Here is a 17,520-nt window from a genome sequence, read left to right on the forward strand (position 1 = left end):
GAGATCGTGCCACTGCAGTCCAACCTGGGTGACAGAGCAAGACTCCATCTCAAAAGTACTACTACTACTACTAATATCACTTATTGAGTTTTAATTTTGTGCCAGGCACTGTCCTAAGTACTTGCACTATGTGACCTCATTTACTCGGAATAACCTATGAGTAAGCACCACCTCTGTCCCTAAGGAAGCTGAGACTCAGGACATGGAAGTCATCTCCCAGGGCCCACAGCAAGGGCCTGGTGAGGTCTGCATTCGAATTCTGATCATCTGACTCCTGGCTTTCCTGCCTCCTTTGCCTCCCAAACTCAAAAACTTTCATTTGGAATGACTCCAGACAGCTAGATTTCAATTGTGTTCTCTCCTTCTGAGTATGTTTTATTTTAAAATCACATAAAGATAACTCAGTTCTCAACTGGAGCCACGGAATCGTTAGATGTCTTGGAGACTTTTCCAGCTACCTCTTTGCTGGACTCAGACACAGGCCTGAATAATTAGGTCCAAGGAGCTGAACTGGAGCTGCTTGTGGCCAGAGGTCTCTTCCTGGGAACAGTGGTGGTGACGGCGGCTGCACTGAGCCTGGCAATTTGTTCAAGAGCAGGGGACTCTCAGGCTGCGCTCGTCCCCTTCTTATGAACGAAGTTTGCTTTGCGTCTTCTCTGTGCCAAGGGCTGCCAGGCACAAGATGCCTGTTTTGGGAAATCAGAAAAATAAACAGTGTAAATAAAACAAAAACTCCACCCAAGAAATCTGAGACAGATGCTGTTTTCCCCACCGTTTCTCCACCCCCATGCTGGGTTTGGAGAGAGTGGGCCAGCCTGTTTCCTAGGGATAAGATGCCCTGGGGAGTTTCACCTGGATGGAACCTCTTCTATTTTACTTTTGCCCGGTGCCAGGGGGCAGAGGGCAGGGGTGGTGTCCATCTGGCCCAGGGAAAAGGACAGGGCAGCCTTTGTCGCCGGCATCCCCTGCAGAGATGTCTCAGCCAGAAGTGACTTGATCCAGGAACGTGTGTCCCGTTCTCTGCTGGGTGGCCGCTCCTTACCCCCTCGTTGTTTCCATGGTGAGGTGTGCTGGATTTATGGGAAGAGCTCTAGTTCACTCTCAGCCCCGGACAGCAGAACATCCCAGTAGTGCCCTGATGGTGTGCGCGTGGGGATGTGTGGAACAGGATAGTGACCCCATGTGCATTATATGCAGTGCGCCTTCCAGTCAGGTGTGCTCATGGCCATCGTGGAAGTGAGCTCAGCTAGGGCTGGAGGGCCCAGGCTCACTGTGTGCCACTCAGCAGCCTTGGGAGCAGGTTCATCCTCCTCCCCTCTCTCCTGTCCTGGTCCCAGGCAGCCCACCAGAGCCGCTCTCTGGGCCGTCTCTCCTGGTCTTAAGGGGGCTGTCATTTCTGGGAGGCAGACGCTGGCCCCTCCATCCCCGCCTCCTGGAGATCTGCGCCAAGGTCTGCCTTTCTGTCTGGAGGGACTGGCCGGGAACTCCTGGGTTTTCCTGGTGGGGTTTTTGTTGCTTAGCAGTGAGCAGAGTGAGCTGGCACCAAGAGGAGGATGCTGGGTGAGGTCACGGACATGGCTGGGGCAGGCTGGGGGTGCTGGAGGTGAATTCCTCAGCTGTGCGACCTTGGGCAGTTTGCCCAGTCCTGAGCCTCGCTTCCTCCTCTGTGAAATGGGGCAGGAGCACCTGCCTGCTGGGGTTGTGGGTTCAGTGAATTGGAGCTAAGGTACAGCTCACAGCCTGCTGTCAGACCCTCGCAAGCAGAAGTGGGTGTCCCTGCTCAGCGTCCTCTGGCTGTTCCTTCAAGGCTCAGCTTGGTCCTCCTCACCTCCGTGAAACCTCCCTGGTTACTCCAGGCATCAGGACCCACTCCCTCTTTGGAGCCTTGTGCCACACGCGTTTCTCATGGTGTTGCTTTCCCTGGAGGATGGGTTCAGCTAAAATTGGGGCCCATCTCGGGGTTCCCCCCAGCACCAGAGAGGCTCAGACTTAGTAGAGACGGGTACCCAGTTGATACCAGTTCCATGAAGGACCCACTGTGCCCATTCTGCTGCCAGCTGCTGAGTCTGGTGTCCTGTAGTTATGGAACATGGATACAAGCCTGGGCAGCTGGACACGAAGGCCAGGTGCGCAGGTCACTCTGCCTCAGCTCTGAACCTTTAGAAACAAGCTGGCTGCACCCATTTCCATCTGGTCACAGTTTAGGAGTGGGGTTGTGGAATGCATGGAAGGAAGGGTGGGTGGGTGGATGGATGGGTGGATGGATGAATGGATGGATGAATGGATGATGGGTAGATGGATGATGGGTGGATGGGTGGATTAGGTGGATGGGTGAATGGATAGTGGACCGGGGTAGGTGGAAGGATGGTGGATGGAATGGAGGGGTGGAAGGAACGGACGGGATGGACGGCGGGTGGAACGGATGGGTGGATGAATGGGTGGAAGATGAATGGATGGGTGGAATGGATGGAACGGTGGAATGGATGGCTGGAATGGGTGGAATGGATGGTGGATGGAATGGATGGATGGAATGGATGGAATGGAATGGATGGTGGAATGGAATGGATGGTGGAATGGATGGATGGAATGGAATGGAATGGAATGGACAGTGCATGGGATGCATGGGTGGATGGGGTAGATGGGTGGGTGGATGGGTGGATGGATGGGTAGATCAATGGATGGGTGGGTAGGTGGGTAGGTGGATGCATGGGTGGGTGGATGGATGGGTGGATGCTGTAAGAGCCTCTCTGGCGGGTTCCAGGGAGGAACTGGCATCTTTGACCAGCAGCCAGCATGGTGATCAGATGCAGGGAGGTCTCTGGGTCTGCCTGATCCCTTATCTCACTGTTGGTGGGTCTGGGCTGGTGGTGTGTCCCTGAAGCTCTCTGAAGGGTGGCTCTACGGCATTGCCCAGGGGACATCCCCAGAGCGCCGTGCTCTGCAGCAATAGAGCGGCTGCCTGTGCTCCCAGGGCCGCTCCTCCTGGCAGCCTTTCGGGTTTGCTCGGCTTAGCACCTTGGCAAATCTCCTCGAGTTAGGACTCGCCTGCCATAAGCCTCTCCAACGAGCAGCCCCAGGCCAAGGCCTGTGTGTGGGCAGAGGGAGCGCGTGCCGCGGGAGGCAGCATTAATCTGAGGTTCCGTTTTTGTTCCCTCCTGGGGCAAAAGGAAAAAACAGGCTGTCCCACTCCATCCCCAAATCCAGCCCAGCTGCACCCAGCCCTGGGAGTGAAGGGAGCTGGATCAGGACTGCCCGTGAGTCGTAGACTCTGGTGTAGGGAAACCCCGGTTCATAAGACGGGTGGACATGGAGGAAGGAGGAGACTCCGTCCAGCAGAGACACACTTGGGCGCAGCCCAGTTTGGAGTCTGATGGACGTGGGCTCACCTGTGTGCAACTGTCATTCACTGTGTGGCCACGGACAAGTGACACTCTGGAGACCCAGCTTCCTTATCTGCAAAACGGAAGCAGCGCGGCTTGGGGGAGGATGTGTGTGAGGGTTTGGCCCAGAGCCCTGCCATCAGCCAGACAGCAGTGGCTGTCATCCCTCCAGGGTCCAGGGTTACCTGGGGGAGTAGGGCCTCTGCCCCCAAATGGGCCCCATTTCTGGTTCTGGAACTTACAGCAGGAGCAGAGGTGAGGACACTCCCGGTGTTAACCATCCGCCCAGAGGGAGAGCGCCAGTGGCCTTGTGTGACCTTTGCCCTTTGTCTCTGTCTTTAGGAGGCACGCGGACCTCCAGTGGCCGGCTCCGGAGGCTTGGTGACCCCAGTGGCCCAGGTAGGTGGCTCGCTCCACCCAGGCCCCAGCTCACGGGCGTGTTTGTGTTGCGGCCCCTTCGTTCTTCTGGTCCAGGACCTGCCTCCCCACCTGGCCTCCTTGGATGAGTGGGGCCACTTGCCCGTTTCCCAGGGAGACGCTGTCTTTGACAGCTTTGGACTCAGGTGGCTTCTGGGCCTGTCGACGCTGGCCTGCTGGAGATGATCCTTGTGGGGGCAGAGTCAGCAACTCCCAGGCTCAGGGAGCAGGCCCGTGTGTGCGGGACAGAAGAGAGAACAGGAGATAGATAGGCTGGATGGTTTGGTTTGAGGTGCTGAGGGCACAGGCGCGCCATGGACAGGTGGCTTTGGCTGTGGGACTCTCGGTGCTGGTTCAGTATCCATGGGCTCCCTGCAACCCTGCAGGGTGGAAGACGCTCCAGGATAGAGCAGATACGGCTGTGTTATCTAGGAGGAAATAAGTGGGCCTCTGGCAGTGGTCACTGTGCTATTTCTGCTTTTTCCATGTGTTTGGAAATTTTCCACACTCACCAGTAGGGAGGGGAAACAGACGCACCCATCAGAGCTCTGGGGCTGGCCATCCAGGACAGGAGTTACAGCTCATAGGCTTGGAGGGACTCTACCAACCACCGGGTACAGCCTGGGCAGGGTAGTGGGACAGAGAGGTCAGGGCTCTGCCTCCAGCCCTTGCCCCCCAGGACTGAGTCTGTGTGTCATCTTCTCCCCACTGGGTGTCCTCGATCTCCCCTGCCTGACCCTGGTGTGGCCATAAGTGCCTCTGTTCCCAGGAGCCTACGTGGTTCTTGGCTGTCACTTGCAGCGGCCAGGCTGGGACAGGTGCCCATCTAGTGGCTTTTCTATTTGGAGAGGATGATGGGTCACAGCAATTAATGAACTTACCTCCCCTAGGAGATGAGGACCTCCGAGAAGGGCAGAGATGGCGTGGTCATCTGTGCATATGTGCTGGGGGCCAACTGGGTGCCAGACCCCTGGCTGCCATCATAGTGGCAGACAGGCAGGGACTGTGCCTTCATGAATTAGCCATTCTAGAGGAGACAAAGTTACCGAAGGACACGGACCCGGAGTCAAATCCACACAAATAGAGCACCTGTGGGCCAGGGCTGCCTTCAGAACCAGGTGAGACAGCCGTCCTGCCAGGACAAGGCACTCACGGGGGCAAGGCATGTGCCCATCTGCAGCCCCCACCTCCATGCTCTAGACCAGCCCCGTCTAATAGAACCTTCTGTGATGGTGGGTCTGTTCTGTATATCCCCACCCCGCCATCCTGTAGGGTAGTTGCTTGACCACCTGGGTCTACTGCACACTCGAAGTATAAATGTTTAAGTTTATTTTATTCACTCATTTACTTGCATAGAATTATTGATTTATTTTAAATGGATTTCCACTTATAACTACATGTGGCTAGTGGCTATGAAACGGAACAGTTCCAGACCACATCGGCTACCTGAGACCCCATAATTCTATACCCAAAGCCTGCTTCTGATCCTGAGTTGGCTTCTGTGGGGACAGCACAGACCCCCTCCTAAGTCCGCCCTCCAGAGGTGGATGCAGCGCCTGTGGACTGTGCACCCCCAGGCCTGGAGGGGGAGAGGGTAGACTGTGCACCCCCAGGCCTGGCGAGGTGAGAGGGTGGCTTTTTACAGGATGTGGGAGTGGAGGGGATGGCGTGTACATGTGGGTGATGTGGGACCTTGTGTGGCTATGCGGGCTGCTGTGTCCACATGAGTGCATGTGAGGTGCCTTGCAGTACAGGATGGGACTGTATGTGGGGAGAGCGGGGTGACACTCTGGCTGGAGGCCCCTGGGCAGCTGCATGATTCAGTGCCGTGGTTAAGAGGGGCCCCGCCTATTGCAGTCATGTTGGGCACTAGCCACTGGACAGCCCAGCCACTGCTGTGTTTCTGGGGAGCTTTTCTCAGGTTCCGCATCTGATCTGCCTCTCCATCTCCCTCCCTCTCATTGGCCAGCTTCTGGTGGAATGGGTGGGGAGGGTCCCCCGGGGCTTGTGGGGGTTGCATCTTGGGAGCCTGGCACCCTGGGCTGCGTGGACACAGCCTCCCCCGGTGGTTGCTTCCCTCTGCTTACACCGGCTGGTTCTGTGCCGTCAGCACTTGGCAGCCGCGATCACAGCTCAGCTTGGAAGCCTAAGGCATAATTTGCTGAAGCCCAAAGCTGCAAGCTGGTGATCTGGGTTTGCGTGGGACTGCCTGCTGACACACGGGGTCCTCCCTCTGTGGGCCTCTGTGGGCTCTGGCCTGAGACACCCTTTCCTCATCTTCTTGGCTTCTGTCTTTCTCACTGCCTCCCTGCTGCTGAGACCCTGGTCCACGCAGGAGTTCATTTCTAGACATCCCAGCATCTCAGGCCTCCCCATTTGACACTCCCCAGATGACTGTCTGCCATCCCGTCCTCCCAGCCCAACTTCTCTGTAGATCCACATCTGGCCAGTCTCCTATGTCTGGGACTCTTGCCCTCCCCAGAAGGACAAAGGCTCTTCTCGAGGCTGTGTTTGGGACTGGGCCAGGGATGACATTTCTGGCAAGAGCTTAAATGACACCATGATCAACCCTTTGGTCAGCTCACACACTTTGTCTCCTTTTTTTTTTTTTTTTTTAAAAATGGAATTGTTAGAGCTACCAAAAAAAAAAAAAAAAAAGTAAAGAATAAGATAACAAAACACCTGTGTACTCACCGTCCCGCTTAAGAAGTGAGACATTGCAGGTGTAGCCCAGTCCTGGGTGACCCTCTCCATCCCAGCCCTGCTCCCGCTGCAGTGCTCACCCCTGGATTGGGCAGGCATGTCTGTGCTGGGCAGTGGTGTGTCTGAGGAGCCTAGGTCTCCTCTTTTTTTTTTTTTTTCTGAGATAGAGTCTCATTCTGTCGCCCAGACTGGAGTGCAGTGGCGCCATCTCGGCTCACCGCAACCTCTGCCTCCTGGGTTCAAGCAATTCTTCTGCCTCAACCTCCCCAGTAGCTGGGATTACAGGCACCCGCCACCATGCCTGGCTAATTTTTTTGTATTTTTAGTAGACACAGGGTTTCATCGTGTTGGTCAGGCTGGTTTCAAACTCCTGACCTCAGGTGATCCACCTGCCTCGGCCTCCCAAAGGGCTGGGATTATAGGGGTGAGCCTGGTCTCCTCTTGAATATGGTTGTCAGCATCGTGTGTCTGAACAGCCTAGGTCTCTCTCCTCTTGAATGCCGTCATCAGCATCGTGTCCTCGGTGCCTGACTGGAGTCAGTGGCTGCCCTGCTTGTGCCCACAACGTGATGGCGTGGAGATTTATCCGTGTAGATCCACTTAGCCTTGGTTCATTTATTTTGGCAGCTAGCGAGTGTTCCTCCGTGTGGGGAGGCAGAGTTTGCCAGTCCCGTGGCCCACTGGTGACATCACCGAAGGTCTTCTCTGTTATTAGCGCTGCCGGGAACGTGTGTTTCCCCAGGTGGATCGGTTGGGCTGTGGGGACGCGCTCCTCAGCCCTTCTAGATGTTACCACTGCGCCCTTCCGAGTGGCCTTCTGGTAGGCTCTCCCATATTCGCCCATTTTCTGTGCCTCAGTCAGCCTCTCTGGGCAGCCGCCTCCCTGACTGAGCGTCCAGCTGACTTTTGCCCTGGTTCCCACGGTGCACGGAGCATTTCATCTCAGTGGTGCCCGAGCTTCCTTCCCTCTGGCCCTCAGTCCCCGGCTGGGATCCCTGGAGCCATCTCCTCTGCCTGACATCCCATGTCTCTGGGTCCTGCTCTTCCATCTTCCAATGCCTCTGGGGTGTGTGGCCTCGTCCCCAGTGCCCCCGTCATCCCTTCTGTCCTGGGTTGAACCGTGTCCCCCACAAACTCATGTCCACCAAAAACCTCAGAATGTGACCTGGGAGTTGGAAATGGGGTCTTTGCAGATGTAAGTAGTTAAGGATCTTGAGATGAGGTCATTCTGGATCAGGATGGACCCCAAATCCAACGACTGATGTCCTTAAAAGAAGCAGAGAGGCCACAGACGCACCGGTAAGAGCCACGTGAAGGCAGCAGTGGATGGTGCAGTGATGCAGCCCCAGGCCAGAAAGCGCCTGGGAAGAGGCAAGGAAGGACCCCTCACCCCGCCTCAGGGCCTTCCTAGGAGTGTGGCCTTGCTGACACCTTGATTTTGGACCTCTGGCCTCCAGCACCGGGAGAGAACCCGCTTCCAGTTTTTCATGCCCCACAGCTGTGGTCCATTATGGCAGCCACCGGACACTGATGCGCTTCCCTACCTGGCTGCTGTGGATGGGCCACCCCCGCCCACAGGAAGTCTCCCTCAAGCACTGTAGGTGTCTCTGCCCTCACAGTGGACGCCTGCACAAGGAGGTGTGAAAAGGGCCCTGCAGGAGCGGGGCCTGGGCTGGTGCTCGCTCCCTCCCTTCATCCTACGCCAGTTCCCACGCCTCTTCCGGAAGGAGTGCCCGGCCCCACCCGGTGAATCAGAGCCCAACTCTCCTGACAATTGGCTGTCACTTATTTAACTGCCACCATCACCAGGAGACAGAAAATGCCAGAGGGGTGGGGCCTGGGCAGTGCCTCCTCCCTACTTCCCCAGGGTACCGTGCCACATTGCCTTGGTGCACAGAGTAGCTGCTCAAAGTGTGTCGGACAAACAGGTCCCCCATGCCCAGCTGTGCAGACAAAAGTGTGCCACGTGGAGGGAGCTGGCTGTGGAAGAGACCACCAGCATCTTGGCTGCCCGAGGACCTTGCCCCTGGGCTCCTGTGGCACTCCTAGCTCGTTGCTTCCTTTCTTACCCATAGCTACCCGCTCTTCCTCTGTTTCTCTGATGTCAGCCTTGCCACCCACCCAGGTTCACAAGCAGGAAATCTCAGAGTTGATCTTGACCTCTGCCTCTCCAGCACCCCCAGGTCAACAGGTTGCCAAGATCTCATCAACTCACACTCCACATACTGGCCCTTGGACAGGCTGCTCTGGTCATAGTCATGTCTTGGTTGGGCCTCTGTCATCCCTCCTTGGACCAGCGGGTGCCGTCCTCCCCACCCCTGACCTGCTGTGGCTCCTTCCTATCCACAGCCAACATTTAGAGGACGATTACTGCTTCCCTCCTCTGTGCTGGGGACCCGGTGATAGGATCCCTCCACCCGATCATTTACAATAGACCTGGGCCTGGTCTTCTTACTTACAGAGCCCTTAGTTTCTGCCCCCAAGCCTCGAGTGTGGATTTCTGCTGCCGCCCAGCCTGACCCTGACACTGCTTTCCAGCCTGGAGCCCCCTGCTGCTTCTGCGCTCCTGGCTCTGAGTGCTCGGACCTCTCTGGATGGGTTGCCACTTGTCCTCTGGAAAGCAGGGCTTCCGTGCTCCTGGATCCAGCTGGCTCAGGGTGACTTTGGGCCATCTTGCCATACCCCTTCTATCAGCTTGGCCTTGGTTATTTCTGTGTCCTCCATGGCCTCAGACCAGAGCTGGGGCGGGATGCTCTCCTGGTGTGTGGCAGGCAGTCGGGAAATATTGCTGGACTGACCTTGATAGGAGATGCTTGGGAGAATTGGCCAAAAAACTAGCTTAAAATGCAAATATGGGCCTTCTTTTGCATTGGCTAAAGAGTAGCTTTTCTCTGTTTGCCTCCTGGGTAAGAAATTGATGGCAAATGCAGTGTCTCCAGGGAGGAGAAGAAGGTGACAAAAAGGGTCTGTGTAACAGGGCAAGGCACTAGGCATTTGTGACTATTTAAGTTTAAATTATTTAACATAAATGCGAAACTCTGTGCCTTCCTCGGTAGCCCTTCCACACTGAAAGCGTTCACTGCCACATGTGGCTGCCATATTGACCACAGCAGATATAGAACATTGACATCATTGCGGAAAGTTCTATGGGCGGTTTAGATCATCTTCACGTTGGATCTGCAAATTCATTGTTTATCCAACGAACGGTTGCTGGGCACCTACTGAGCAGGCAGGATGAAAGACACCCGCTCTTGGGGGAATTTTCTGTTGGCTGCAGAGAAGCTTAAACTCAGGGGGCCTGGGGCAAACTCTGCAAGGGCCCTTGGGCTCTGCACCCCTAGACCTCCCTCACTCTGCACAGGCAATCGGGGGCCCCCTCTAGGAATGGAGCGCCAGCTCTGGCTCCTGTCAGGCTACAGCCCGGACGGATGGCTGAGCACGAGGCTGTGAGAGTGGAACTGGGCCCGGCCGGGCTGCTTCTCCCCGTTGTCTTGGTTTCCTTCCACGCTGACCTGGAAGGACTCCTAAAGCAACAGGCCTGCCCAGGCGGTTTGCACCAGTAAACCCTGCAGCGGCCCCAAGGGCAGAGATAGCTGGATTGTATTTATTTAGGAACAGCCAAAGCTCGAGGCACAATAAAAAGTGGAGAAAGATTCCGGAGAGGAATGCAGCTGGCCTCAGCCCGGGAATCCGTCTTGCTTGGGAGGCTGTAGGCGGGCCAGGCTGGGGCCAGCCTGGAGGGTCTTGGCCGGCTCTGCTGGCAGGTACAGTAGCAGGGCCAGCAGGAGGGAGTCCGGGACGGAGCTCCTTCACTTTTAATTCAGGGAAGCGAACTTCAGTGGTTGTCTGAGGATGAGCAGGAAATGAATGGAAAAGTCTTTTTTTTTTTTCTTTTTTCTTTTTAGGCAGGGTCTTTCTCTGTCCCCCAGGCTGGAGTGCTGTGGCACAGTCATAGCTCACTGCAGCCTCGACCTGCCGGGCTGAAGGGATCCTCCCACCTTAGCCTCCTAAGTAGCTGGGACTACAGTTGTGAGCCACCATGCCTGCCTAATTCTTAAAAGAAATGTCTTCAGACTAGGCATGGTGACCCATGCCTGTAATCCCAGTACTTTTGGAGCCGAGGTGGGAGGATCACTTGAGCTCAGGTGCTCCAGACCTGGGCAACATGGCGAGACCTTGTCTCGACTAAAAATACAAAAAGTTAGCTGGGCGTGGTGGTGCACCCCTGTAGTTCCAGCTACTCTGGAAGCTGAGGCTACAGTGAATTGTGATTACATCGCTGCCTTCCAACCTGGGCAAAGGGAGGAAGAAGGGGCCTTCAAAAAAAAAAATTTTTTTTTGAGACAGTCTCGCTCTGTTGCCCAGGCTGGAGGGCAGTGGCATGATCTCGGCTCACTGCAGCCTCTGCCTCCTGGGTTCAAGTGATTCTCCTGCCTCAGCCTCCCAAGTAGCTGGAATTACAGGTGTGAGCCACTGTGCCTGGACTCTTTTTTTGTAGAGATGGGATTTCTCTATGTTGCCCAGGCTGGTCTTGAACTCTTGGCCTCAAGTGATCCTCCCACTTTGGCCTCCCAAAGTGCTGGAATTACAGGTGTGAGCCACCACTCCTAGCAGGAAAAGTCACTTTTTAAAGCGAGAGGTTGTGCATCCTCTATAGCTTGGTACTCGGCATGGAGGATTTACTGGAATTTGTGTTAGGTGAGGGGACATGGAAGATGGCAACAAATCCGACCCCGGAGCGTCAGAAAGCATCCTTTCAGCCTGAGATGCCTTGTCTCCACCTCCGCGCAGGACCCTTCCCCAGTGTGTGCGCCTGGAGCAAGGTGGGGCCGATCCTACGAAGCCTCTTTCCCGAAGGCCCCTGCTGCCTACATCAGCGTCTCCTGGACCGCCTGCTCCTTTCCTGCATGGCTGGACCAGCCCCAGGTCCTCCTGGCCTGGTGTAGGGATCACGGGCCACCCTGGGGAATGCCTGGTATGTGTCCCCTCCCCTCTGGGTACCAGGGGATGAAGCTGTGCTTCGTGGAGGGGAGCTGAGGCACTAGTGCCCGGGATGGTGCGCCTGGGGCAGCTGAACTGGACCCGTCTCCTACTGGGCCCCGGTGGAGCCCAGATTGTTGTGAGAAGGTGACCCGTACCTTTCACTTTTGTTTCACGTGGGAACAGGGGCTCAGTCTGCACACATATTCGGTTTGGAGCATGAATTTCCATGGAGAAGAAAAATCTCTACTAAGAAGGCTCTGATGTCAGGATTGTCTGTGAGGGCTGGGCCATGTTCTGGGGCAAGACAGGAATGGAGGAGGCAACCAGGGAAGGCTTCCTAATGGAGGAGGCATTTGATAGCATCTTGAAAAAGAAGCAGTTCCTAGGCCAAGCCAGAGGGTGAAGAACAACCACCTAACTTCTTTCTACAAGATGCCCCCAGGCTGAGGCAAAGCAGGTTGAGTGTGACACTTCCTTCCTTTCTGTGGGTTCTGGCCTTTCCGGAGCCCAGCCAGTGCCATTGGAGACAAAGTGGCCTTCGCTATTCCTTCCCGCCCTGCCAGGCCCCACTGTGCCCGCCGAGCCCTACTTTGCAATTAAGAGGAGCTGTGAACCAATGATGCTGATGTCACAAAAAAGTGGCCAGGGGTCTATGGGGGGTGAAGGACAGAGATGCTGCCCTGAGAACTGTCTGGAAGGGGCTTTTGGGTAACAGTGCCCACTCCAGGGTGTAGGCAGGCTGGGGTGACTGGGAGCTGGGCTCACAGGCTGGCACAACTAGAGTTTCCCAAAGCCGTGGCCCTGGGGGCCCTTCCTTCCCGGGAGAGCAACCTTTGGTCCAGTTTGGGAAAAGGTGGGTTAAACCAAGCCCGGCTCCCTCACTGCAGGATTACTCAGTGCGTTTAGTATGCAACTGTGCCTCTGAATCCACGACAGGACCAGAAACCACTTCAGTGTCCCTCTGGAGGGAGGGACCACGGGGGATCCGCCGCAGGGGCTTGGGTCTGCGCTGGCCTGGTGAGGTGCCCCCTTGGTGCTTACACGGAGGCTGAGACACCGTGGGCAGTGAGAGGTTGGCCCGTCGCCTCCCCCACCCTCGGCTGGCCTTACCCCACCACCTCTGCACTCGCCTCCCAGCCGGCTCATGACTAACTCCTGCCTCTTCAGAGCCAATCGGTGCTGCCAGGTTTTCCATTTCAAGTGATCCCCTGCCTGGGCCAAAATGTTTGGATTTTCAGGCACGGAGGGGAGATGGACCTCAAGCCAAACCATGCTGGGTGAAACTGAGGGTCAAGGCTGTGCTCAGCAAGCGCTCCAGCCCTGGCCGTCAAACCCATAGTGTGCACAGCGTGTGGGAGGTGGCCGGGTGAATGCACTCGTCACAGTCCGGCCCCTCACTCGGGGCTGTTCCCAAGTTCCCACCGCCCGCCTGGCTGGGTCAGAGCCTGGTGGGGCCTTCCTGGGCTTCCCTGCCCCACAGCGGGAGTTTGCATGGAGAGTCTTGAGTGAGGTTAATGGGTGTTCTTCCTCTTTTTTTTTTTTTTTGAGACAGAGTCTCACTCTTTTCACCCAGCCTGGGTTGCAGTAGCGCGATCATAGCTCACTGCAGCCTCGGACTCCTGGCTTCAAGCAATCCTTCCGCCTCAGCCTCCCAAAGTGCTGAGATTACAGGCACGTGCCACCTTGCCCAACTGGGGTTTCTGCTTTATACTTTTTCTCTTGTTGCTAAACTCAATACAACGAAAGATATTACATTTATAATCAGAAAAACCAACAAGAAATATTATTTCAAAATTGGAAAAGGGATTAAAGAAACAAACCAAGAAACCTCCGCGATTCCTGCCTATCGGAGTCAGTGGTTATTAGTGGTTGGCTTAATACAATGTTTTAGGAAGAAATAGAATAACAGAGAGCAGCTCCAGTGAGCTGAGCCCTGGCACTGTCTGTGCTGCTACATCAGTTTCCCACAGCTGCTGTAACGAGTGGCCACAAGCTGGCTGGGTTGCAACAACGCCCAGCCATCCTCTCACAGCTCTGCAGGCCACACGTCCGAGATCAGGGTCACCAGGCTGAAATCAGGGTGTCCACTGGGCATAGCCCTCTGGAGGTTCTAGGGCAGGGGTTCCCACCCCTGTGTGTGTCCTATTAGGAACTGGCCTGCACAGCAGGAGGCGAGTGCCTGGCAAGTGAACGAAGCTTCATCCGTATTTACAGTCACTCCCCATTGCTTGCATTACTGCCCACGCTCTGCCTCCTGTCTGATCAGCCATGGTGTTAGATTCTTATAGGAGCGTGAACCGTATTGTGAACTGTGCATGTGAGGGATCTAGGTTGTGGGCTTCTTACGAGAATCTAATGCCTGATGATCTGTCACCGTCTCCCATCACTACCAGATGGGACCGTCTAGTTGCAGGAAAACAAGCTCAGGCTCCCTCTGATTCTATATTATGGTGAATTGTATAATTATTTCAGTGTAATAATAATAGAAATAAACTGCACAATAAGTACAGTGTGCTTGTGGCCGGGTGCGGTGGCTCATACCTGTAATCCCAGAGTGAAACTCTGTCTCAAAAAATAAAAAAATAAAGGCCAGGTGTGGTGGCTTACGCCTGTAATCCCAACACTTTGGGAGGCCAAGGCTGGCGGATCACGAGGTCAGGAGTTCAAGACCAGCCTGGCCAACATGGTGAAACCCCGTCTCTACTAAAAATACAAAAATTAGCCAGGTAGGGTGGCAGGCGCCTGTAATCCTAGCTTCTTGGGAGGCTGAGGCAGAAGAATCGCTTGAACCCAGGAGGCGGAGGTTGCAGTGAACTGAGCACGCCACTGTACTCCAGCCTGGGCAACAGAGTGAGACTCTGTCTCAATAAAATAAAAGAATGAATATAATGCACTTGAAACATCTCGAAACCATCTCCTCACTCCCTGGTCTGTGGAAAAATTGTCTTCCATGACTGATCCCTGGTGCCAAAAAAGTTGGGGGCCGCTGCCTTCATCACCTGCCCCTTCGAGCCTCTGTTGGCTGTGGGCGTCCCTTGGCTTGTGATTGCATGGCCCTTACCTTCAACACCAGCATCTTCATATCTCTCCGGGCCCCATCTCCACTTGACCATCCTTGTCTGTGTCAAATCTCCCACTGCCCCCGTCTTGTGTGAGCACCGAGACTGCCTTTAGGGACCACCTGGACCATCCACGTGTTCTCGCCACAGCAAGATCCGCAGCTGAATCACAGATGCAAAGACCCTTGTTCCAAACAAGGTCCCATTTGCAGGTCTAGGGATTAGGACGTGCTATCCCTGGGGCCATTATTCAGCCTTCTTTAGTGCCCATGATCCCTCCCTCCCTCCCCAGCCTCCCACCTCGGCTGAGATGCTGTCCCCATCTCCCTCACTGCCTGGCTGCCTGTGGGACTGTCCTCCAGGCTCTTTAGGAGGAGGTGGTTGCTTGATGTCTCCCAGAAGGCTGGGAATGGTCCTCCCCACCCCCCAGGAAGACGTCCTTTCTGCCAAAGGAGACTGCATTTCGGGTCCTATCCCAGGCAGAGAGTGGACGGGACTGTGGCCTGAAGTGGCATTTCAGGGCCTTTGGCCCTGTCATCTAGCTGAGGGCTGTGCATGGGCCTCACCTGGTCACAGGTAACTCACCTGGCTCTGTGGGGCAGGGATTGTAAACTCAGAGGCCTGCGGGGTGTGTCAAGGTGGAGGGGTGCAAATACTGGAAATTTGCGTGGGGGCCTTGGGGAGCAGCGCAACTGGAAACTGTTTTGTCTAAAGGGCAGAGCAGTCTTACACCAGCCCTGTGTGGCCAGGCAGGAAGGCTTCTGTGGTGTGGCCATGCGTCCTCCCTTTCTCAACAGAAGCTGACAATCTGGAGTTTTCAGAGAGATTGCCTGAGTTCTCAGCCTTGGCACGAACACACATTCTCTTTAAACAGGCTTGGGCCAACAGAACCGGCCTCTGTGTCTCAGGTTTGAATGAACCCTTGAGGTGAAGCTTAAAGACAGAGAGGATGCCCCCTTCCCCACCCAGGAACCCACACTGTAGGCCCCCACCTGGTCTGCTGAGCCCTTGGCCTCAGCATGGACACTGACCATGTGCTGGTGGGGACCCCCCAGGTAAGCAGCCTCTGAGGACCCCGGATGAACAGTGGGGAACAGCACTATCCCCCAGTGGGGCCCCGAGTTCCCGGAGAGGAAGACTCGCTCCCTCCCAGGGGACGGCTGGAGACTTACTGACTCATGCGTGTGTGGTAGGAATCATCCAGGAAGTCCCCATCCCGTTCACCCTCTGCTTGGGCGGGGACGGCAACTGCCTCTGTCACCACAGGCTAACGGGACAGAGCGGGGTGACTTCTCAGGGTTCCTCCTGGGCAGGTGCTCCAGAACCTTTTCTCAGCACGCTGGCCTGAGGCACGGCCGTTCCTCCCGCCCAGCCACGTTGGGGTGCGGGGTGAAGAAAGCCTGGGCTAGCCCAGGACAGAGGAAGGCACGCAGGAACTGGGCTTTTTAAACACTTAAACCCAAGGAAATCGTAGCATCGCGGGACGGGGAAAATGAAAGACTTTGGAAGTCGTCAGGAATTTGACTCTGTGAGTTGGTTTCCAAGAGTCTAAGTTAAGCATCTCCAAGTGGATATTAAAAAGGAGCAGCAAGCCTCAGGGCGGCGGGGGCTGGAGGAGGTGGAGAGAGGAGGCTGCCGGAAGCCGCACTCGGGACCTCTGCAGCCACCGACCAGACCGGGCGGCCAGGACTCTGGGACTTTCACAGGCAGACCCTGGGGGCTGCCGGACTCCTCGGGGCCCACCTCAGGCCCTCTCTCCTGCCTCCTCTTTTTGGATTTCTCTCCTTTGCTCCGTTTTTCCTCCCATTTTGAAGAGACAATGCTACTTCAGTTTGGAGCACAAACATATGATGAGCACATGGAAATGTGGTAATTCGGATGCATTCGTGATTGCAACAGATTGAAGAAATTAGACCAGACAAAGAGTGTTTTTAGAGGAGGAGGAGGAGGAGGAGGAGGAGGAGGAGGCTGAGAGAGGGAGGGCGACGGGGGTGAGAAAGGGGAGGCCGCCTCTGAGCGGGACGCCGGGACTCCCGCCGCTGCTAAATATATCCGTAGGAATGGAGAGGGACCGGATCTCAGGTAGGCAGATAGCCCTGTCCCCATCGGCCGCCCCCCCACTGCCCTGGACTTGGGGCTTTATTTATGCTTGGGGGGAATAAGCATGCAAGGGGCGCTTTTGCTCATTTTTCACAGAAATATTTCTTTTCTTTTTGACGGTTCCAAGCTCGTGGGATGAACGCCGTCTCAGAAGCTGAGCTCTCCTGAGTCTGGCTTGTATTTAAACTCCGCTCTCCTCTCTCCTGGCTACTTCTCTTTCATTTTCCAGTGTGCCACTCTTGCATGTCATGGCCACTGTCAACGCTCAGGCTGTTGGCACTGAAACCTGGGGAGGGCGTGGGGGACCTGCCCCCCTGGCTCGGGTCTGGGGCGGCGGCGCTTGGACCTGGCCAGTGGTTTGTTTGTCCACTGTGTGGTTTGTTTTTTGCCTCCAGCCAAAGTCTGTCTTCAAGGCTGCCTCGGTCTCCTACCTAAAATAGCATTTCTGTGCCTTCCCGGCAGTTGATTATAGAGGGGGAAGCTCCCGGCGCTCAGAGGAGCCCGGCGTGTGTGTGCGTGTGTGCACGTGCGCACGTGTGCATGTGTGTGTGCATGTGTGTGTGTGTCCATGCACGCTGGCAGCCCCCTTGCAGCGGGCACAGACCCATCGGGGTGTGAACCGGCAAATGAAGAGAAAGGGGCTTCCCGTGCCTTTAGTTCACCCCAACTTTCCAGGCCCTCCCTCCCAGGCCCAGCCTCCTTGGTCTCTTCACTCACGTGCGGTGCTGTGGCTGCCATCGCACGTGGCCAGCGCCGTCATTGGTAATTAGCAGTGATGACGGTTTCTGCTGCCCATGCCGCCCTCTGAGCCCAGGGCTGGGAGATATGGGGTGGTTGAACCACACTCCAGGCTTTGGGTATTCTGAAGTGACCTATGG

General features: G+C 55.7%; 1 protein-coding gene across 4 annotated transcripts in view; it reads left to right on the plus strand.

Moving 5' to 3' along the window:
• The window catches only part of SEPTIN9 (septin 9), a 211,500-nt gene that overhangs the window by 22,132 nt on the left and 171,848 nt on the right, over positions 1-17,520 (plus strand). For 2 of the 4 annotated variants that reach the window (XM_003913501.3, XM_021928040.2), the window contains exon 2: positions 3,723-3,779. In XM_003913501.3, coding sequence (XP_003913550.1) covers positions 3,723-3,779 — 57 coding nt within the window. Of the gene's footprint in view, positions 1-3,577; positions 3,636-3,722; positions 3,780-15,796; positions 16,625-17,520 lie in introns of those variants that run through there. The other 2 variants (XM_031657809.1, XM_003913503.3) reach the window with 2 other exon arrangements.

The sequence above is a fragment of the Papio anubis genome, chromosome 17 (genome assembly GCF_008728515.1).
Source record: "Papio anubis isolate 15944 chromosome 17, Panubis1.0, whole genome shotgun sequence".
Lineage (NCBI taxonomy): Eukaryota > Metazoa > Chordata > Mammalia > Primates > Cercopithecidae > Papio > Papio anubis.